The sequence below is a fragment of the Melanotaenia boesemani genome, chromosome 8 (genome assembly GCF_017639745.1).
Source record: "Melanotaenia boesemani isolate fMelBoe1 chromosome 8, fMelBoe1.pri, whole genome shotgun sequence".
Lineage (NCBI taxonomy): Eukaryota > Metazoa > Chordata > Actinopteri > Atheriniformes > Melanotaeniidae > Melanotaenia > Melanotaenia boesemani.
The window spans coordinates 23,224,529-23,248,262 of NC_055689.1; the positions used below are offsets into that span (position 1 = coordinate 23,224,529).

Sequence of the window (23,734 nt, forward strand, 5' to 3'; positions counted from 1 at the left end):
CTGCCTTCACCTGCAGCTGGAGGCAACGTGCTGTCAGTGTGCAACTTACTTCATATCTGCCACTGTAGAGTTATTACTTCAGTAATATGGAACGCATGTTATTTTGTGATCAATGTTTACTTAAATTTATAAAAGGGACAAGTAGGTAAACTCAGAACTAAAACAATAAAAAACGTGGTTAAACGCAGGAGGAATCGTGCTGATGAAGGTGGATGACTGAGGCCGCCTGGTGGACAAAAGGAGAACTACAGCTTCTTCTGGATGTGGAAAGAAAAGAAAAGCCTCACTTTTCAAGCACACGATTAATGCTTTATTTGAAAGTAACCAATTAACGAAAACACAGATTACACTGTTAATCATGAAATCAGTAATAAAAATGATGAATAATTAAACTTTCTCCAATAACTGATCTATGCTGCTATATTACAAAAGAATACAACATCTTGACTCCATTCTGCTGCCACAGCTTTAATATAACACCCAGCACCCAGTTGTAAAATAATTTGAGGAAGACATTGCAGCTTTCTGCTTAGTTTATGTAGATAGCAATATATCTGAAAGAAGATTTTGTACTATTCATATCATGACCATAGAATTACAGAAGGTAAGATGTAAAATATTAAAGTAAAACATGCAACGCCACACAGAAATGTCCCACAAGGAAACTTCTTGTTTTGGGATAACAATGCTAACACAATCATATCAAATTAATATAATTGAACCCACCAATGAAAAGAAAAAAATCTAATGGTAAATTCATTTAATTGTTTAAAGAAAAAATTTGAATTATAAAAGTTGTACAAACTTTTTTTAAACTTGACACTTGGACCACAGCGGCTGACAAGGATATCTCTTTTACATCTTTGAAATGTGAGAAAACATAAAAACATGTTGGAAAATATAAGAAACATAAAATATCAAGAGTCTCATTTCCATTCAAAGCTGCAGGTTTACTGAAACTCTCAGTAGTTTTAAATCAGGGTTAAAAACTTTTTTATTTGCTGTCTATTATGATAACAAATGTTAATTCCTCACACTGGAACTTTTATTTCTTACATTTTATCTATTTTATTTTAGCATTTTTCTTACTGTTCGTTCTTTAAAAGTTTGCTTTTTTTGTCTTGTTATTGCTTCTGGCACCCCTCATTCTTCTTGTTTGTTGATTTATTTCTCTGGTCTGAACCTTTAACAGAAAAAACAAATCCAGTCTGGTCAGTTCCTCACAAATTATGAGAAGTATGCAGTAATAAATAAAATTAATGTCTTCATTCATTCCTTTTCAGTAAAACAGGGTATTATGGATTTAAAACAAAAATGATTGTATCGCTATTTGCTTAATTTTTGTATAAAATTAAAGGTACGTTACCTTAGCCAAGGAGTTGACGACTTTCTTCCTGTATTCATCGTTTTGATCGTTGTAGCCCTCCTTGTTGATCCATGTTTTGATGGTCTCACGATCTTTGGATGACATGACATCTTTGCCTTCAAGCTGACTGAACCAATGGTCAACCATCTCTTCACTTTGTTTCGGAAACCTCTTCTTAAACACATCCAGCTTGAATTCCAAGTCACTGTCTTTAGTAAAGTCCTTAAACTTCGGGTTGTTATCCAACATGAATCTTGGCATTGAACCAAGGATTGTCAGTTTGAACGTGCCCACAACATCATCCTCGTTTATGGTTCTGGCTACCAACTCTCTGTACTTTTTTGATTTTGTACTGGGAAATTCACAATGCATTTCAGTGGGAACATTAACAGTTGGAAGTTCAGGGCCGTGCTTTTTCTTCACATCAGGAATAAGTTTCTTGTCTAGAGGAGTTGAGTTTGTTGCCACTTCAAGCATGGCTGTCGCCAATGTGCTGTTCTGGTCCAAATCTATACTTTTTAATATAGAGCTGAGAGCAGGCTGGTGATCAGCATTGATAAATTGCCCCATTTCATTGTTTCGGTTTTCTTGTTGCAATAATTTGTATTTTCCTGTTTTTCCAACCGTTTTCTTAAATTTGTCTTTCTGTTTCTTAGTTACTAATGGTGCAGCTCCCTCTGCCAAGTACCAGTCTCCTCCTCTGATCCTTTCAGTCCACTCTTTGCTCTTAATGAAATGCTCCCATTGTCCTGGGTGGCCGAGTAGAGTCTTACTCTCCACAACTCGAAGGCGGTTTGCTTCCAAGACGATACTTTCTTCACTGGCTTCTGGTTTCATGCCTCGTGCAAAAGCATGAAACAGACAGTTATTACCCTTGCTGTCTATCTGGACTGTCTTGTTGTTGATGCAAACATCATAATGGCCATCGGGGTATTGGGAACTCTTTGGTCTGTATATCAGTGTCACAGTCTGAGTGCTTGATTTCGTGCTTGGATTCATCTCCTGCATTTTGTTAAGTCTGCCACCTTTGCCCTCTGTTAGGATGACAACCTCGGTACCAGTGGCCTCTGACAAGACTCTGACATCGAGAATGGTCCCCTTGGCCTTGGGGTCCTTGATCTTTTCAGCATGTGATCTTGAGCGTTTACCAGCACCTCTTCCCAGTTTAGAACTCTGATTTATTGGCATGTATGCAATGTATCTGTTGTTCTGTCCAGCTCGGAGTTTCTCATGTGTTCTCTCAGTCTTTAATCCGCTTCTTACATGGTTCCGAATGACTCCATTTACTGTGTGTTGAAGACGAGACGTTATGTGACTGGAGAACTTTTGGTGGAAAACTTCTACCAAAGCATCAGCTACTGAAGCACTGATGGCATCGGCTAATTCCTCCTTGAATGCCTTCAACATTTCAGTTTCTGAGGAAGCTAGCTCATTTATCTTCACTTTGTCTGAAAAACCTTTCTTTTCTTTAAATATTTTCAGCTGTTCTTGAAGGTTTGAGAAGAATTTGTCAGAGAGGCTATGGACTGCCCTGATAGCATCTCCTGCTAGTACCAGGTAGTGGGTAGTTTGTATGGCTGTTAGGATGAAAAGCAATTTTCCTTTTGCCTCAGCTTTAGCTGCATCAGTCACTGTTATGAGGGTTGAGTTAATCTTGTTCTGCCAGCTGAGGTCTTTATAGAATGGCTGCGCTGCAGTGTTGGATAATTGTCTGAAAATGGTCAGCAGGTCATTTCTCCTTGCTTTGTCTTTCAGGAGATCATGGAGTTGTTCCATGTCCTCAATGTGGGACAGGATAATGGAGTCCACTAATTTATTCAAAGGCTCCTTTTCCATGTTGGATTTCACATCATCAGTTATTCCCTTCTTCACCTCACTTTTGATGTTGTCTAGAATTGTTTTTAGGATTTCCTCCTCTGCTTTCCCAAACCCATACATTATAACTTCCTCTATTACTTTTTTTGTAGAATATTTTGCAGCATTCTTAATGGTTGTTTTTGTGACAACACTTAAAGTGTCTTTTGCCTGTCTGGTGAGAAACTTTGGCAATGCCTTTAATTCTTTGCCCAAACCTTTGAGTTTGGTTAGCAGTTTGCTCATTTGGAAGCCCTTTGACACCAGCTTCCCAATTCCAAATGTTAAAAGGGAAACTCCAATAGAAATGGCTTTGTTTATAGCCCAGGATTTCCAGCTGAACTCTCCTGTCACCATGGCCTCTATGCCATAGATGCAGTCTGATACTCCTTCAGCGATCAGCTCTATGCCAATTTGAGCTGCTGCACCAAATGTAAATGCAGTGATCAATGCTCCTCCAATAATCTGCAAAAGTCCAAGACCGAACACCAGCAGACTTTCCCATGAAAAACGAGGCTTCTCTTCCACAGCAAAGACATATTTCAGACCTCGTCTGTAGAGGTTGTAGGCCTCCTCTTGGAGTTCTTCATCATGTTTTGGCACCAGAAAGAAAACTGGTGATTTTTTGACCGGTGCATCTCTGCCTCTTTCTTTATTTTCATCCAGCTTTTGGATGGCCTCTGTGATGTTTTTGTTAAAGCAATTGTACATGTTGCACCGAGTTGTTAACTGTTTTTCAATGCTGGTTAAATCAGATTTGGTTGAACCTGCAGAGGTCATTTTTACAAACTGCAAACAGAACACAGATTCCTCTCTGAGATACTGAAGAGAATTCTGTGCTTTCTGTAGGTCTTCTCTGGCATTAGTGAGGTAATCTCCCTTCTGCTGCTTTATAGTGCAGTACGCATGACTGTAAAAAGCTACAGCAGCCCAGCTTTCATCATTCTTCATGGCTTTTTCAAAGAGCTTGGCACCAAGGTCCCATTGTTTTTCATCCAGTGCGACGTTTCCAAACTTGATGTAGTGATAAATGCTAGAACATGGTGAAGTCTGACTTTCAGACTGACTTCTTGCTTTTGCCAAATCCAACTTCAAACTCTGTTTCAGTTCATCTCTTTTCAGCTGGTCAATTTCCTCTGATTTTGTTTGCAGCCAGATCCCCCAGAACTCATTCATGATGGCAACGACAGCTCTTCTCTCATCTCCATCTGTGTCCTTGTAAATTTCTTGAAGAGATTCGCAGTACTCTGAAAACAGCTCCTCCCGCAGACTCATCTCTGTGACATCGTTCATCATGTAGTTCATCTTTTCCTCTGCAAGTCTAACCCTTGTTCTCTTAGCTTCCTCCAGAGACGTCACTGTTCTGAAATCCTGCTGCATGTGTTCAGTGGACACGATGATCTGAGCAGATCCAAGTTTACCTTTGCGGGCTGTTCGACCAAAAGCCTGGAGTTCTACTCTTGTGTTTTCAGAGAGGAAGGACAGGATCACAAATAATCCTCCATTATTGTTCACCTGTTTGGAAACTTTAATGTCTGTGCCGCGTCCAGCAAGGTTTGTGGCAACAATAACATCACCAGGAAGCAGTTCCTTTTTTATTTTGCTCAAACTTTCTTTGTCACTGCGGCAGTAGAGAATGATTTCACCTGGGATGATGCTTTTCAGCTCTTCATAGATCTCTTTGGCTTTGTTGATTGTCTCACAAATAACAAGAGCTGCTCTTCCATCTCTGCATGAATTTGTGGAAATCTGAGCCATGACCACACGTTTTATTTCAGACTTCCACTCTTCAGATGAATGTGTCATGATACCTTTGACCTCAAATAACTTTTTCCTGTTGAATGTTGGCATTTTGCAGGCAGACAGATTTGGATACAGTTCCTGCAAAAACAGAAGGTCTTGTTTACTGCCAAGTGTCCCTGTTGTTCCATATATCTTCCCCTGGTACTTTTCAAAGAAGGAGATATTAGAAATGTAGTTTGTCACTATTGAAAGTGTGCTCAGTTTGGTTTGATGTTTAATCTCAATAAACTGCTGCAGACCATCACCCCATTTCTTATTCAGCTCCACAATACCAGTAGATCTGAAGTCCACAGGACAGATATTGTCATTTTCTACAACATAGTCTCGTCCTTCTCTCAGCTGCGTTGCCAGAAAAGCGTTCTGGACCCACACTGACACTTTCTTCTCTATCAGATTCCTCAAGAATCCAGGAATGCTGATTTTGTCTTCATTGTTTGTACATGGGGTGTACTGAACCTGGTCTGAAATGAACTCTGCAATGGACTTAATGAGACTTTCCTCAGAGTCATAGAGAGCACAGCACAAGCCGTCATCCAGGACAAGAAACTTCAGCTCTGGGATGTGGGGGTTGTTGTAAGGGCTGAGTTTTCTGAGACAGAGCAACAATTCATCGTTTAAAGTGTACACAGTAAATCCATAGGGAACATAGTCCTCCATTTTTTCAAAGAAATCCACCACATCGTCCTGACTCACAGTCTTCAGTTTCCCAAGAAGTTCATCGTGTTTACTTTTGTAGATTTCCTCTGTAAAGCCTTTTGGCACAGTGTTGGTTATTTCAGCGATTCTTAAAATGTCCATGGGATCCTTAATTTCACTGTCTTCTGTGTTAATTGAGTCAAAGATGGCCTTGAAGAACAAAGCAGGGGGACCCTGTACAAAAGTCTGGTGTCCTGAAGACAAGAACCCATACTGGCTGACATGGGCCCAGATCATGGCCAGAATAGAGTTCAGGTGTTGCATGGAGACCATCGGGCTGGCAAGATAGGTCAACTGCACTCCCTGATCCAGCAGCAGTGAGTCCACCTCATCGATTATGATGCACTGATAACCTCGCTCAGGCCTCACATCCTTCATCTCAAATGTCTGGCGAAGGTGATCAGCAGCAAATGTTTCAATTGTTCCATAGACCACATCCTTCTGGTAGCATTTCTTTCTATCCTCGTCATCAGTCTTATTTGTGTTTGTATCAACTGTGATGCTAAAGTACTCGTAGAATTCTCTCCATTCTTCTGCATCTCTTTGACACAACACTGAGGACGTCGACATCACGTCTACTTTTTCACCTCTAAGCACACGCAATGCTGCAAACATTGCTATGACACAAGACTTCCCCTCTCCGGTGCCCATTTCCAGGAGCTTCCCAGTGTCAGACAAGGCCAACAGGCACCAGCTTATCATCTGAGTGCTTCTGGGCCACCACTTCCCTCTAGCCACACGAAGGTGAACAGCATTGCATAAGACTGCCAAGAGCTTCTGAAGGTCTTCTGTGTCCAAGCTGGTACTCAGATCCTTTAACTGCTGAACATCTGTGTGTTTTTCAATTTCACCAGTTTTGATCAGGTTTGTTACATGAGATACTACACTGTAAGCTTTATTCAGGGTTTGTTCATCAATGTCTTTCATCTGAAGTATTTCATCAAAAATAGCATCAATGTCTTTATTCTTCTCATCTCTAAGGCTCTTTTCTAAATGCTGGATCAGATTCTCAGTTCGACATGAACCTAAAAGCTCGAGGAGGGGTCGGTTGCTCTCATCTCTCCACTTTGAAGAAACCTGGTATGTTACCATCAAATGTAAAATCTTCATGATGGAAATGCAGCCTTCATCATGATGGTGGTCAGTTAATGCTCCAAGAAGGTTTAATGTCTCTTCTGGTGACCAAAGTGTTTGTGCTCCAAGGTCTGAAACCATCCAGAAAACCTCTTTTCTCTGGTCATTTGAGTAATGAATTTGCTTTGCAGAAGTAAATAAAGTCTCCAAACACCATCTGTTAGTAGATGCCATGTGTTTCACAGCTTCTGTGTCACTAGTACACACTCTCAGGAGATTCTCAAGAAAGGTCAGAATGAAGATTTCATTAGAGGGCAATTCTTTCCCAGTCATTTTCTCCAAGATATTGATGATTTTAGTCTCTGTGTTTTTGTCTTTGTCTAACTTGGTGCTGAGAACTTGAAAAAGTTCCTTCATCAAGCTGAGTCTTTGTTCCATTTCCTGACTTTGGAAATGATGCATGAGGTTCTGCAGGACTTCTGCAGCAAACACCAGCGAATCATTGTTCTTGAGCCTTGAAAGTTCCAGATTAGGAGATACGTTCAGACTTCTTTCATCAATAATAAACTCATGTTGAAGTGGAGGGATCCCTGTTTCCATCACCTCTATGCCATGCTGAAAGTAATCAGACACAAAGTTTTCCAGTGTACCATAAACAATGTCTGCCTGATACACATTTTTGAGTGATGCATCAGTTCTTTGCATGTTGTTGCATGTTGAAATTCCAAGATTCCCGAAGAAGTCAGACCACTCCTTAATTTGCTCCTCTGAATGACAATCAGAGCTCAGCACAACGCCCACTTTGTTTCCCATGTAGACTTGTGAAGCTGAAAACATGGCGATGATACATGAGTCTTTATTCACATCAACCACTTGTGGCACGCCAGTCATCATCTTCCATATCAACACACAGCACTCCAGCATGTGTTTCACTGTGGGCCACCAGCCTTTTGTTTCAAAAACCGCTCTGCAGAGCTGAGATAGGCATTTCTGTAAGTCATCTGCATTAAAGGTGCAACATTTCAGGTAATCCTTCTGAAGTCCATCTTTTGGTACATCTTCTGAATACTTCAAGATGTCAGTAGTGATGTTTTTTAACATATCAATCACAGCATCGTCCAAGTCATGTGACCATTTTAATTCTGCCAGAGCTCCATCTAAACTCCTCTCATCATTCCTTCTGAGCATCTTTTGGAAATCTTGATTAAAATTTTCAGGGTCAACAAAGTCAAAAGTCTGAATGAGAGATGATCCAGATTCATCAGTCCAGTCAGGTGATATGTTATATACCTGCACCAGTGTTAGGACTTCAGTTATTGAAACATCCTGTACACATTTCTGTGACAGGGCTTTGAGCAGAATCAGTGCCTCTACTGGGGTCCATTGGCTTGTTTTCACGAGACTAAGGATCATTTCAGTGGATTCTGAGTGTGTTTCTTTGTCATTTACATGTTTAAGTGTGGATAACAGCAATGTCAAACACTGGATTTCCATATCTAAAACGAACACAGATGTAACTGCATCATCCAGTGAGGATGTGAGGATGCTCAGGAATTCTGTAGCAAAGAGGCGCTCAGAGGAGAGTTCATCTTCCGCCCACTGTTTGGCTATGAGGACTGCATCTGTGTCAGAGTTTTTGCTGTCAGTAATAAAATGCATCAGGGTAAAGAAAAGAGCTTGAGTCAGCATGAAATTCTCAGAGAAGCTGCATGCTGATTGGCTAATGGACATGACCAGGGACTGCACATGGTTGCAGATGATTTCAAGGGAAACTTCCTCAGATTTCTCCATAGACAGGCCACACAGCTCAGTGATGCACACTTGAGCATGCTGCAGAGTGCTGAGAGATGGAGGAGCACTGATCCATTCATCAAACAGAAGGTTGTCCAGAGCTGAAAGGATCTTCTCCAGCTGATCAGTTGTCACCTCAGTGAGACTGAGATCGGAAATCTTAACATTGCATTTCAAAGAGAGGATTTCTAGAAGTTCATCACTGTCTCTGGTTGAGTCATGGACGTTCTCAAATTCATCTAAATGATCTTTCAGAACATTTTGCTTGGACTCATGTTCCTCCAGCATATTGCTGCTCTGCTTCTCACACTGCTCTTCAGCTTGTTGTTGAGATTCTTGGAGTCTCTGATTCAGTAGTTCTTGTTGTTTCTGTCTCTCTTCCTCTCTTCTTGCTTCTTCTCTCCTCTGTTCCTCTTCCTGTCTCTTTCTCTCTTCCTCTCTCCTCCTTTCCTTCTCTTGCTTTTGTCTCTCTTCCTCTCTTCTTGCTTCTTCTCTCTTCTGTTCCTCTTCCTGTCTCTTTCTCTCTTCCTCTCTCCTCCTTTCCTTCTCTTGCTTTTGTCTCTCTTCCTCTCTTTTTGCTTCTTCTCTCCTCTGCTCCTCTTCCTGTCTCTTTCTCTCTTCCTCTCTCCTCCTTTCCTTCTCTTGCTTTTGTCTCTCTTCCTCTCTTCTCGCCTCCTTTCTCTTCTGCTCCTCTTCTTTTCTCTTTCTCACTTCTTCTCTTTTTCTTTCCTCTTCATCCCTAAATGGCTTATGGAAGCAGTATGCACACTCGTATAACAAATTGTTATACGGTCTGTAGTATTCTCCTCGGTTGAACACATATACATATTGTCCATGAACAGTTTGACAGTAGAGGTCTTTAAAGGAACAGCATGGAGGAAGGACATTACCACACTTGCTGCATCTCAGACTGTCACCCATGTTACGTTCTCTTGGTTTTTCTTTTGTGTTTCCCATTTTTGAACTGTTTTCCTGAAAGGTGAGAAAAAAAAATCATGAGATGAAAATGCAAAATTGTATTTTGTATAGAGCAGAAAACAGGATTTTAGAAAGTAGAAAAAATTATTTTATATAGAGTAGAAAAACTGAAAAAACTTTTTTTTTCATTGTTACTAAAACACTATGTCCCATTCTCTGAACCCAAATCTGAACGCCCTAAACTAATTTCTCAAATCAAACACTTTTTTAGCCAAACTTTTTACTTTATACAAAACTCATCCAATTTTGTTTGCTAAACCTGAACCACATTACAGCCATGAACACATTTTATACTGTGATACACTTCTGTTGTAAAAAAACACTGCCATGAGATGTGCACACAACTCCTACATTGCTGTCATTTTTTCAAGGCCTCATAGGTTTGATTTTGACATTGGTAGTAACGAAGTCGGTCCACAGAGGGCCCTGGACGACAAGTGGTTTGTTGTGTTTATGGTAGACGTTTATTTGCAATATTATGTAATTGAAGATTAAATCTGACCAAGCTTAACTTAACAAGTGTATAATGTAAAATATACTATTCAGCGATAGCTGAATAACTGTGAGAACAAACTGTAAACTTCATGATCTCTCTACAAGAGGGTTAAATTATGGAATAGCTGAGCAAATTCTCTTCTAAAGTCCCCAAAACTCCTTTATTTTTTCAAACATTTTCTTGGCTTCACACACATTTAGCAATTTAAAATGGCACTCTTTAAATACACTGAACACTTTGCATAACAACAATATGACATAATGTCACATGTTTGTCATTTCATAACACTGCCATTCAAAGTGATACTACATGAGATAATTACCCAATATATGTGCCACTCTCCTGATCCTCCACACCTGTCCCTGATCCTCTCACTCCAATCAAGCCAACCTGTCACACCTGTCTCCCATTGACTCACCAGCCCTTATCTGCCCCAGCACCACCGTCACTCCCTGTCGGACCTTAACCTATACTGGACTCATCCCTTCTCCTTCCCTTGTTCCCGTCCCTCCAGCCGACTCCTGCAGTGTCTGTAAGACCAGTTCCTTGCATTCTTGGTGCAGTAATAAAGTCTATTAATCTGTTAATCTGTCATCTGTCTCCGTGGGGTCCATGCGTAACACCTGGCCAAACACCTCAGTGGTTAATTGTTACCACTTTAATCAGGAAGTCAGCACTATAAATAGACCATGGACTATGGACGAGGCATGTGATGAATTTTTTGTGGGTGCCATTCAGAGATGGATACGCCACTCATGGTGTTTCTTCCCTCACTGTTTGTTGAGGGAAGATATTGCTGTGATGTGGATGAGCCATTGCGGCTGGATCCAGCTGTGTGGCAAAATGCTGCCTAATTATTTTTCTTGCTTTTTTTTCTTAAGGACTGTCAAGTGATTAAAAATTTTAATCAGATGAAACCACAGCTTAGAAATTATTTAATCATGATTAATCACCATCTGTGACTATGCCTGAAATATGTTTGTTTTTACTGTATTGTATCAACAGAATGAGCACGACAATGCTCACTTGGGTTTTTCTAAGCTTTTTTTAAATTATATGATCACTTTAGTTGTAATAATCAGTTCAATATTACATAAAACCAAAACCCTATCTAATTTAATCCAGCCTTTTCCTGGTCAGTGCCACTGCTTGGCCCCCCAATCAAAACTTTTGTAGACCTGCCCCGGCATTGCTGAAGCATCAGTCCTTTCTAACACCTGTCAACTAGTTTGTTATTGACGGGTCCTGCTCTGATTTGACAGAAACGACCGGAACTATGATGTTTGTACAATACTACGTGCAAAGTAGTTAAGTAGTTTTTGTTTTTGTTTTTCTTATGTGTGAAAAGTGCGGGTGATGAACTTTCTTACTAGGAAAAGTAGGTGTTCAAAGCATCCTCATCCCCCACGGGTGTGATGCTTTCAGATCCATTCATAGAGCCAGCCAGCTGATCGCCTCTCGCAGTCATGAATGACGGATTCTGCGCATGCGTTAAATGAATAAAAATTTTTAACGCAACAATATATATATATATATATATATATGTGTGTGTGGATAAATATATATATATATATATATATATATATATGTGTGTGTGTGTATGTATGTATATATATGTATGTGTATGTTTATATATATGTATGTTTATATAGGCTATATACTGAGTTGAAAGATATGTCCAGCTCTTTGGCTCAACTCAGCACTGATTAAGTTGCGTGCACTCATGCCCTAGATGATATTGTTCGATGGAATCGTGATCTTATATTTAAACAAAATGACTTACAAAAAACTAAACAAACAAAAAAATTACATGCACTGCCTCTAGCACTACATGACAGCACCTGGGTCCAACTGGACTCACAGCAATCTGACTTCCACTTAATTATGATGTCCCATCTTGTTTGAATTCTTGCTTGTGTTGTTCTTACTCTCAAATGTAAGTCGCTATATATATATATATATATATATATATATATATATTCTTTTTTGTTTGTTTGTTTTGATTTGTTTTTTTGTTTTCCAGTTTAGTATTGTTTGTGAACATTTTAGAGTTCAGTCCAATGTAAATATATCTGCTGTGCATATGTTGCACTGACTTGTTTGGTGAAATAAATAAAAGTTTCAACAGCATGTGTGTGTATCTGTATATATTTCTGTGCATGTGAACAATATGAAGAATCTTCTACAATTTGAACTATTTTAGTGTTATGGCAAAGCATACTATATAAAAATGAGAGTACTTTTCAGTATGCCCAGCACTGTGTAGCTGGTTAGACAAATATCTGGTGTTATAAATGAAGTGTGTGTCATTAGGGAAAAAGTCTGACTATGATAATGCTATATCTAATTTTAGTTGCAGTGCTTCATTTTGTAGAACATATTAGGTATTTTGCAGTTTGGGTGTGAGATTTTGTGAATTGGTTTCTTTTTTTTTTTTACTTGTTCTGTCCAATATTGTAGCAAACAGAATGGGTATAAAGCTCCTCTTAATAATCTCATTTGGTTAAGCATATTGTTTTATCTTATTTACATGGTATAATGGAATTTATGTAATCTTGCTGGACCTGACTGGAGGGGACAGAAAAAAGGGACAGTAATGGAGAGAAGTAAAAAGGAAAGTAGAAAAAAGGAAGAGGAGACAAAGATACAGTAGATAGTAGACAACAACAACCGATGTACTAAAGACACACACATAAGAAAAAAATTTAAAATCTAAACAAAAATACTTTGCGTATAAACCCACTGGACAACTCGTGAATGTGTCAGCATGAAGAATATGAGGAATGGCGAGTGATCAGAGATAAGTGTGATCGTGCAAATGTGACCATGGCTAGAGGCAGAGGGTGGCCCAGATCGGCGTCGCCAGACCCATAAATGTTACAATTAATTTTCGACAATAAATATTTATCAAACATTAATTCAGATAATTCAGACGGGAAAAGATATATATTTCAACTCAAACATGTAGCAAGAGCGTTCCAGAAACAGCTCTGGGGCACATTCTCTCTCTGTATGTCACCGTGCACGAGCAGCAGGTGAACCACACACACATCACGCAGCTCTTCCATGTGTAGGGAGAGCGGTGAGCGCACAACGCGGTTTGAGGTCTATTAACGTGTCAATAGTATGTCACAAAACAGTCAATTTTAGATTTTTTTTAAAATGCAACCAAATGACCTTATACTAACTGAAATATATTATCGCATGACTCAGATGGATATCAGGAAATTCTTCACCCGAAGCAGAGACAGGGAAGCAGCAAGGAGAGATGAGAGAAAGGGAGGAACCGTGGTGAAATCAGTTTTAGGTTGGATATTCAACAGATTTGCACTGGAGCGACCAGCATCTCGTTTAGGGACTATCAACACATGACAGGCTTTCCGTGAAACAAAAATTCTCATAAAGGACATAAAACAATATTTTCATACTAAAGAAAAGTGAACTTCTGGCGTAAACAGAGAGAAATAACACATACTTTGTTTTTCATACAGGGTGCCAAATCTTTTGAATTGCTTCAAATTTTAATTGAGACTTTAATAATTTCTTAGAAGAGAAAAAAATCCAATAGCTTTTAAATCAAGTGACCCAGTAAGTTCAAACCAAAGCTGAATTGAAGCAGATGACAGTCCAAACACGATACAACTCTTCCTGACTTTCTTAAAGCTGAGTCACAGTCAAGTGATTGGCCACTTTGTGGAACTGAAATATAGGCAGTAGGCTTTAATGCTCAAAAATTAAACAAACTGTTCAGAATGAGTTGAACTATCACCCTGAAAACCAAGTAATAACCATTACTGTGGAATGTGTATAAAGAGAGTTCTGACTTGCCATTGTTTGTTATGGCATTTATGCTTTGCTGCCATGTTAAAAGTGTTCATGTTTGTTAAATATGTACTTACACTCATTAACATCTCAATTAGTATTTCCATAGGAATGTGGCAGTGGCACATAGGAGTGTGTGTGCGCACGTGTGTGTGTGTGTGTGTGAGACGGGAGATATGTGGTAGGGGGCCAGTGCCCCAGTAGAGCTTTATGCCTAGCAACGCCCCTGCCAGAGACCCAGACAATCAGCAGCAATCCGGAGCATGAACCCAAGGCACCCCACCACCAGTGTTGGGGGTAACAATATTACTTTTTTGGGTAACAAGGTAAAGTAATGCACTACACTTAAAATATCGGTATCGAAATTACTGGACTACAGTATCACGTTTTTCTGCGTTACTCGAGCCGTGTTTGCCTATGTGTAAAGTTCTGATCTGTTTTAAGTGGTGCACACATGCTGCTGCCTGTGTATGTGCTTGCCTGGGCACGTTGCCATAGAGATCGATTTGCGTGACGTAGCTCATTGTGCAGCAACTGACAAAACAGAAAAACAAAGCTGGAGACGGTAGATACTTCTGGTCAGTGGCGATAATCGCATTATTTTAAGTTCAGTCCAGTTTCAGTCCAAACTTGTGGTGAAAGATCCTGCTGGCCGGTCAGTGGAAGGAGTCCTTCAGCAGCCCACCGGCTTAAACAAGCTAAGCTTTTTTCAATGTTTCCTGGAGCGCAGCAGCCGGTAACACAGACAGATAGCTAGCTGAAACAAGGAAATTGCCATATTTAGGCTTATTGGTAGGGCCTATGTAGATATTTCGAACGTGTGTGTGGTTTCTGAAGCAGAAACATAACATGACAGCACATTAGCCATACATAACCATTAGTTTGCTGTATAATTCACAACCAACACTATAATAATTGCAATAACATATTCAGCATGAAAAAAACAGCCGAGGTTATGGAATAGCATGATAGCAATATAATATAATAAGCTACAATATAAGTTAACATACGAAAATCGCTCTGGCAGACTGGCATATTGCAGTAACAGCCTTATCCACTTTAATAAACATAATGTTAAACTGTAGCAGGTTAAACATACTCACTGTCGCATGAACGCAAACGGTCACAAATGAAAACAAAAACCAACACAGCAGTCACTCCTTAACACAAACTTTTGCCACTACACTCTGTACATCTACTTTTCCCCTTTTTATCTGGCTAGGGACAGCTCAGTGAGGCTCCGCCCGTCTAGTTAACAAGGAATCTATTAATCTGCAAGTAACAGACACTCTTTGTTACATGTGCCAACTGGTCAAACACCTCAGTGGTTAATTGTTACCACTTTAATCAGGAAGTTAGCACTATAAATAGGCCATGGACTATGGACGAGGCATGTGATGAATTTTTTGTGGGTGCCATTCAGAGATGGATAAGCCACTCATGGTGTTTCTTCCCTCACTGTCTGTTGAGGGAAGATGTTGCTGTGATGTGGATGAGCTACTGCGGCTGGACCCAGTTGTGTGGCAAAATGCTGCCTAATTATTTTTCTTAAGGACTGTCAAGTGATTAAAAATTTTAATCAGATGAATCACAGCTTAGAAATTATTTAATCATGATTAATCACCATCTGTGACTATGCCTGAAATATGTCTGTTTTTACTGTGAATGAGCACGACAATGCTCACTTGGGTTTTTCTAAGCTTTTTTTTAAATTATATGATCACTTTAGTTGTAATAATCAGTTCAATATTACATAAAACCAAAACCCTATCTAATTTAATCCAGCCTTTTCCTGGTCAATGCCACTGCTTGGCTCCCCAATCAAAACTTTTGTAGATCTGCCCCGGCATTGCTGAAGCATCAGTCATTTTTAACACCTGTTAACTAGTTTGTTATTGACGGGTCCTGCTCTGATTTGTATTTTAGAACATGTTCATAATTTCTCTCACCACATTCATAGCCCCTTAATGATCAGACCTGTATCTCCAACATCTGGACAGCACCAACAATTAATACAAGACATCCCCTTGCTTCTTTTGCTGTTTAACTCACATATCTTAACCTGATGTGTCTTCATAGATTTGTGCATAGCCGTCTGATGACTAGTAGATTTTACAGGTCTGTCACTAACAAACCTCATTAATACTGAAAAGTTATATAAAATAATGGCAAACAATATCTAACTGAGTGTTATTAACATTTGTTATTCTTTAGCTTCACATGACAGTGACATGAGACTGATAAATTTAGCTTACTAATGCAGCAGGAGAGGGAGGGGGACTGGGCGAGGCTGCCACGGTGCGCTGCAGCAGACAGAAACTATGACGTTTGTACAAGATTACGTGCAAAGTAGTTAAGTTCTTTTTTCTTTGTGTGTGTGTGTGTGTGTGTGGGTGTGTGTGTGTGTGTGTGTGTGTGTGTGTGTGTGTGTGTGTAAAAAGTGCGGGTGATGAACTTTCTTACCAGGAAAAGTGGGTGTTAAAGCATCCTAATCCCCCACGGGTGTGATATTCAGATCCAGCCATAGAGCCAGCCAGCTGATCGCCTCTCGCCGTCATGAATGACGGATTCTGCCCATGCATTAAATGAATAAAAATTTTAACGCAACATACCTATCACGTTATAACGTGATAGGTTTCATGTTTGTACAATAAACTTATCACGTTATAATGTGATAAGGTCCCCCCTTTTTGTTTCTGGTGACAGCTCCACGCTGTCACAAAATAGTCAATTTTATACTATTTTTTTAATAAATGAAACCAATCAAGCTAGTTGCAGGGTTCATTGTCGGAGACATGCCCCCCCCTATCGAGTGTTAAATCGCCCAGGTTTAGAAAAATACTAGATAAAATGATTATGAGACAAGTGTGCCCATTTCTTCCCATAGACAGGGATGTTGTTCTTGTGGTTTTAAAGTCATTTTGTTTACAATATACAGTAAACACTCTGCAGACAGGCAGAGATGATTTGGCTACGATGTTTGTCTATGTCTACACAGTGAATTAAGAAATGGTGAAGTAATAAGTAGTCATACTTTTCAAATTCAGTTGTAATTTCATTACAATTTACAGATGTAATGAGTAACTAGTAACTAATTACTTTTTTAGAGTAACTATCCCAACACTGCCCACCACAAAAACTACCCTGGACCCACATGGCAGAGGAAGGCCACAGCCAGAGCACCCCCATGGCACTGGCCATCCAAGCCAACCAGAGCAAATTGCCCCAAGCCCCAAGAGCCCAGAGGCAGCCACACGCATGCACTCACACACACACACCTCTCACTCACACCCTTAATCCTACCCCAGTGTCTCCCCCGCTACGATCCCCCAAGCCCCACTCAGCCTCCTTTCATACCTTACACCCCTCCTGCCAAACCCTGAGTTCCGGGGCGGCAGCCAGACACCAGGGACCTCATTTATCAAGCTGGCGTAGGAACAAAAACTGGCGTACACCAAAAATAGTCAGCTTTTGGGATTTAAGAAAACCAAACTTGACGTGAAAATGATCCTACCTCCATGCAACTCTGACCCAGGCGTACGCATATAATCTAGAAAAACGGGAAACGGCTACACCAACGGTGTAGCCCCAATGGGGGGAACAGGATTTTCAAGAAAAAGGGAGATGATATTAATAAGAACCCCAACCACTAAAATATGTTCTGTCATTGTGAAACAAACCTTACATGTTTATAAAACCCATCCAGCTAAATAAGGTGGACAGTCTGCTGCCAGCATATAGCAGACAGTATGAAAAGTAAGCTTTGGTCCTTCATTCCAGCAGAGCGGGACACAGACTGGAGGCTGGAGGTCTAAGTGATGTAATGCTAATGAAACACACAAGAGGTGGGTTTCCTTTTATTTATTTATTCTTACACAGTGCTTTTTTGTTGTTGTCCTAATTTCTGTCCAGACGGTCTTTATTACCCGCAACTCCTTGTCAAGTGTACCATAAACAATGTCTGCCTGATACACATCTTGGATTGATGCATCAGTTCTTTGCATGATGGTGTTTAGAGAAATTCCAAGATTCACGAAGAAGTCAGACCACTCCTTAATTTGCTCCTCTGACTGACATGGCGATGATACATGAGTCTTTATTCATATCAACCACTTGTGACTTTTTTAAATTTAGTTGCTAAAACACTAAGCCTCATTCTCTGAACCCAAATCTGAGCAGCTTAAAAGAAATTCTGTTAAATGAATGGTAAGTTACAATTATCCTACAGAATGTGTAGAAACTCAGACCCACTCGCACAGTATTCACATGCTGATAGTTATATTTATTTGCTTACACTTACAATGCTGGTAACTGTCATGCTTTCAACTTTGAACAAAACTCCATTTTGTATTAACAAGGGTAAAATGGCTCACCTCCCACCAGTATCTGTGACTGCTATCTAACCTTATTTATTAATTTTTTTTTTATTGTTTTACTGATTTTATTGTCTTCTCTTTTATTATTTAATGTTTTATTGTTTTTAGTTAATTTATGTTCAGCACTTTGTTCAATGGCTGCTGTCCTAAAGTGCTTTTTAAATAAAGTGGCTTTGCTTGTCTTGGCTATAAGAAGCAGTGTTGTTAGCATTCAAATCTACCACAAACCTGTGAACAACCAAGGAGAAGAGAAGAACAAGGAAACCCAGTTGGACAGAGGTTTGCTCCCGGCTCAGTTGGTCAACAAGCATAAACGTATTTTGTATTTTCCAAATCAGAACTTTTAAAATGACTCCCATTGTCTGACCTAACCACTCGGGGAAGGCCATGTCTGGGAATGTGCTGGTTGATTAAATATTTGCACACAGAGGCAGAATCTTCTTTTTTCGTGGGTATCGCTTCTACCCACTTAGTAAAGGAGTCAGTAATAACCAGCAAATATCTGAATCCTTTTGTCCTCTGATCCGGCCCCATATCTGTGTAATCTATTACAATTTCCTGTCCTGGGGCTGTGGGGACAGGATAAGTTTGCATTGTAGGCCTGTAGGACGCTTTTGGATTAAATGCTAAACAAACTGTACATGTATTTACATAATCTCCTACCATTTTCTTCAGATAGGGATGGCACCAGTGAGATAAATTGTGGAGAGTTTGAGCTTTTGAAACATGGGATGGGCCATGTGCTTCCTGGAGAGCTTTGCAGCCAGCCCTGCTGGCAGCACTGGTCTACCATCAGAGGCTCTCCATAAGTTTTCATTTTTTCTCCCCCCATGTTCTAGCCAGACCTGGTGTTCATATGGTCCTGCCCGCTCCTGAAGAAGTTCTAAGTTCCCTCTTACTTCCCGCTCTCTCTGTCTCACGCACACACACACGTAGGGAGTTGGGAGGCGTGGGGCCATGAGGGGTGGAACGGAGGAGACCATTCAGTGGTCTCCTTGGATGCACCCCGTGGCTGCTCGCCTCTCAGTTTTAATTGCACCAAGACACCAAAACACAAGAAACACAACACACAAACAACACTTGGGGGGCATGGCATGCGGTGCATGGCGGGCGGGGCCACTTAGGTGGCCCGGCTCGCGGCTCATTGCAGTCACTGCCCCTCAATTTTAATTGCACACAACACACACTACATAAACAGTCAGGAGCGGGGAGGGAGAAGGTATTGGGGACCTCTTACGCCCCTGCTCCTCCTGTGGGTGGCTGGGGGCGGGCAGGGGAGGGGGTTGCCCTGGGGCCGGGTCCCGGGATGGCTGCGCTGGTGGGCTGCTGGCTCTATGGGGGTTGGGGCCCATTGTCTGCTGGTCCGCCTGGGGTGTCCCCCACGGGGCATGGTGGGAGGGTTGTGTGTGGCGTGATTGTGTGGTGGTGAGCGATTGTGGGTGCGGCACGGGGGAGGGTGTGAGTGTGGGGTTATATGGGATGCAGGTTGAAGTAGATGGGGAGTGGGGGGAGGGGGCCGATAGCACCCTGGTTCCCGGGGTGTGCGGCTGGAACATCGGGGTGTGTGCTGGCCTACGCCGGGTGGCTGTCTGGGGGGGCCTGGTCCTCCTGGGCATGTTGCGGGCCCTCTGCCTTTGGGGGGTGGGGCGGCCGCCTCTGGGCTCCTGGGGCCCTGGGCCCTTCGCTTGGGCTGCCCTGGGTGGGCCGGTCCCTGGCGGGGCCGGCGGCTGCTGATCTTGGCCCACTGGGGCCTGTGCCCCGGGACCGTGGGGGGCTCTTGCTGGGGCTCTCCTCTGCCGCCCTTCGGGTGGGGCTGGAGTTGTCTTTGTGGTGGGGTGGCATGGGTTGGTGCTCCGGGTCTGCTGCTGAGGGCCCAGCCCAGGCCCTGGTCTGCCTCTGGCCTCCGTGGAGGCGAGGTCGCATTTGCATGATCTCACTCACCACTCTTCATCACTGATCACTCCTTGTTTCTCATGCTCTGCATGCTGACACAGTCACTGAGTTGTCTAGTGGGTTTTTAATATTAAGCGATAATTATTAAAAAAAAAAAAAAAAAAATTTGTATTTTTCCTGTGAATTAGTATCTGGTCGCTGTTATGTCTTTTTGATTTGATTTGGTTATTATTTAAAAACTCTTAATGACTGGCAGCCCTGTTTTTTTTTTTGTTTTTTTTTTTTGTTTTTTTTTTTTTTGTTTGTTTGTTTGTTTTTTTTTTCTGTGTGTGTGTGTTTCTGCTTTTCTAAAGGTTGTAGGAAATTTTCTGGTGTGTTCATGTACAGGTGTAACAGTTTGTTGTCTGGTGATGGTGTGAATTGAAGGGTCGTTTTCCTTCTGTCTGTGATCTTTTTGTCTCCTTTCTTCTTTCTCTTTTGCTCTTTTTTTGCTATTTTCCATCTTTTTCTGTCCCCTCCGGTCAGGTCAAGCAAGATTACATAGATTCCGTGATTCAAAGTAAATAAATAAATAAATTAATCACATTATCAAGAGGAGCATTACCCATAGGCCTCCCTTTGGCAGAGCAAATTTGTTCAGCACAATACAGCAACCAGATTATCATTTTGCTTGCTATGATGCTGGACAGGACAAGTTAAAAAAAAAAATAAAAAATTCTCAGAGAGCTCCTAACTTAACCTAAAAAATTTTCTATCAAGGAGTCTTAGCTTAAGAGTGATTCTAGAACATTTCCAGAGAACTCTGAGCAAGGAATGGACAGCAACTCCTGTCTTACTGAAGAGATGTGGTTGACCCCATTGCTAGATACGAGTCATCATTTCAAGAGCTGTGATTGGTTGAGCCTAGAAGCTAGACACACCTTCGGTATTAATGGGCATAGGATGGACTGTCAAATCAATTCACTTAATCATAGAATCTAATCTATTTGAAAACTGTAATTATAAATATTATTGTTCATAAAAAGAAATTCTGTTAAATGAATGGTAAGTTACAATTATCCTACAGAATGTGTAGAAACTCAGACCCACTCGCACAGTATTCACATGCTGATAGTTATATTTATTTGCTTACACTTACAATGCTGGTAACTGTCATGCTTTCAACTTTGAACAAAACTCCATTTTGTATTAACAAGGGTAAAATGGCTCACCTCCCACCAGTATCTGTGACTGCTATCTAACCTTATTTATTAATTTTTTTTTATTGTTTTACTGATTTTATTGTCTTCTCTTTTATTATTTAATGTTTTATTGTTTTTAGTTAATTTATGTTCAGCACTTTGTTCAATGGCTGCTGTCCTAAAGTGCTTTTTAAATAAAGTGGCTTTGCTTGTCTTGGCTATAAGAAGCAGTGTTGTTAGCATTCAAATCTACCACAAACCTGTGAACAACCAAGGAGAAGAGAAGAACAAGGAAACCCAGTTGGACAGAGGTTTGCTCCCGGCTCAGTTGGTCAACAAGCATAAACGTATTTTGTATTTTCCAAATCAGAACTTTTAAAATGACTCCCATTGTCTGACCTAACCACTCGGGGAAGGCCATGTCTGGGAATGTGCTGGTTGATTAAATATTTGCACACAGAGGCAGAATCTTCTTTTTTCGTGGGTATCGCTTCTACCCACTTAGTAAAGAAACAGCCACATAACACTTCCTTTGAATTAAACATGTGGTATAAGTACATAAAATACATTGTTGGAACACAGAATAAGACAGACTGTTGTGTGTTTATCAGGATGCCCATTGCCAGCAGAAATTCTCACATCGTTCCTCAGCCATTCACTGATGTCTCTACTGTTTTTTTCAGACATCCTGACTTCTGCAGTTAGTGGTACTGCCTTCCTGAACCAGCCTCTGCAGATGACCATGGGGGCACACCTGAGGCCCATCCCTCCCTATACAGGACAAAATGTTTCTTTCCTTTTGAGACAGAACTAATCAGATAATACACCTGTCCAGACATTTGAGGGCTTCATGAATACTTTTACTCTCACCTGGGGTGATGTAGAACACTTTGGTATGATACCAACACAACACTGTTCATCTATCTACACACCTTGTACCACCTACGTATCTAACAACACCCTGAGAAGTATACAGGCTTCTTGGGGAACTCAGCATAAGTGATATTTCACTATGCCAGATGTTATAAGAACCTTAGCACAGACAGATTTTGTGTGGCTGTGTGGAGCATATATCCATAAGTTCCTGCCACCAAACTGGGTGGGTCGTTGTGTGACTGTGGATTCAACTGACCACTCTTATCATTTCAGCACATCTGTAGGCGAACCAACCACACCTAAAGAGGAGGCTGTACAAACCACATGACCCAGTCTGGGGCTCTGACGTTCTCTCCGATCACAAACTGTGGTCCACTGGTGCTAAGGTGTTGTATTCTCTCATTCCATGGGTTGGTAAAGGTAAAATGCTATTAAGGATGGAAAAATTAAGCTACAGATTTGGAGGATTTGTGAATACCACACTGGGAGCCTTGACTAGAATTAAGGACAAATTGCTGGCACTCAGGTTAGTGGAACTACAAAACAGAATGGTTCTGGATCAACTGGCTGCTCCTATGGGGGTGTGTGTGTGTTATGGTCAGCTCTTCATGCTGTTATTTTGTCCCTGTCAATGATGAGGATGGTGGTGTTTTTTCCCAAGCTACTGCTAATCTTATGGCTCCTATGGTAGTAGTATACAATGACCACACCATGGGAGAGAACCTGTGGAGCTGGCTGACTGCGAGTTCCTGGCAATATATCCTTGCAAAATTTCTAATCCCATTTCGAATAATATTTCTGCTCTTTATCCTGTTTGTTTCATGCATGACCTTGTCTTCGCAGCAAGGTCACTAGGCTGGTGTCTGGATCAGTAACCAAAGTGCTACTACTGAAGAACATTGAAAACAGTTATGATGATGCAAAAAATTCTATTTAGGCTTTCAGACCACAAATTTATGAAGGTGATAACTTAATGATGCATAAATAGAAAATCAAATGAAGTTATGTATGTTGACAAATGTGTTATAAGATATAATAATAAACAGGAGGAAAATGTAAGAAAAATCATTTATATAATTAATTATCATTATGTTTTCATATAGCCTTCATTGTATTATGTATCAAGATTTAGAAAATGTACTCAGCATTATTCTTTGTGCATGTGTGCTCGTTTCATGCTTGAGTCTAAAAGTAAAGGAAGGCCGTGGAAAGGATGAAAGAAGAACCACAACGCAATCGTGAAAGAAAGAGACCAGCTGCTAAACTACCCAAGTGCACCTCAGAGGCAAAAAGTTCATTGCTCAGCTGAATGGCGAAGTAATGTTATTTGAATGTCACCATGCAATCGACCCTACAAGGGCACACCCTGAATTTTTTCCACCTAATGGTGGAACATCCTGGAAATTGTCATTTTTCTCCAGTGTGCCAAGCTCATCTGATGAGTTTTTACAAAAGTCTCTCAGGCTTTTAGAAAGTGAAGGTAAATCCTTAAATGGCCTTCAACTCCTACTTGATAATGCCACTACAA

At 40.8% G+C, this 23,734-nt stretch overlaps 1 protein-coding gene across 1 annotated transcript; it reads right to left on the minus strand.

Annotated features, from left to right (window-relative positions):
* Positions 1–26: 26 nt before the first annotated feature.
* Positions 27–18,053, minus strand: LOC121644865. Its single transcript, XM_041993109.1, has 3 exons — positions 17,830–18,053; positions 1,367–7,443; positions 27–1,183 (listed from the first exon to the last, which is right to left on the minus strand). Exons 1-3 carry the CDS (start codon positions 17,882–17,884, stop codon positions 1,100–1,102), a joined length of 6,216 nt encoding a protein of 2,071 aa, XP_041849043.1. The 5' UTR covers positions 17,885–18,053; the 3' UTR covers positions 27–1,099.
* Between the last annotated feature and the right edge of the window lie 5,681 nt (positions 18,054–23,734).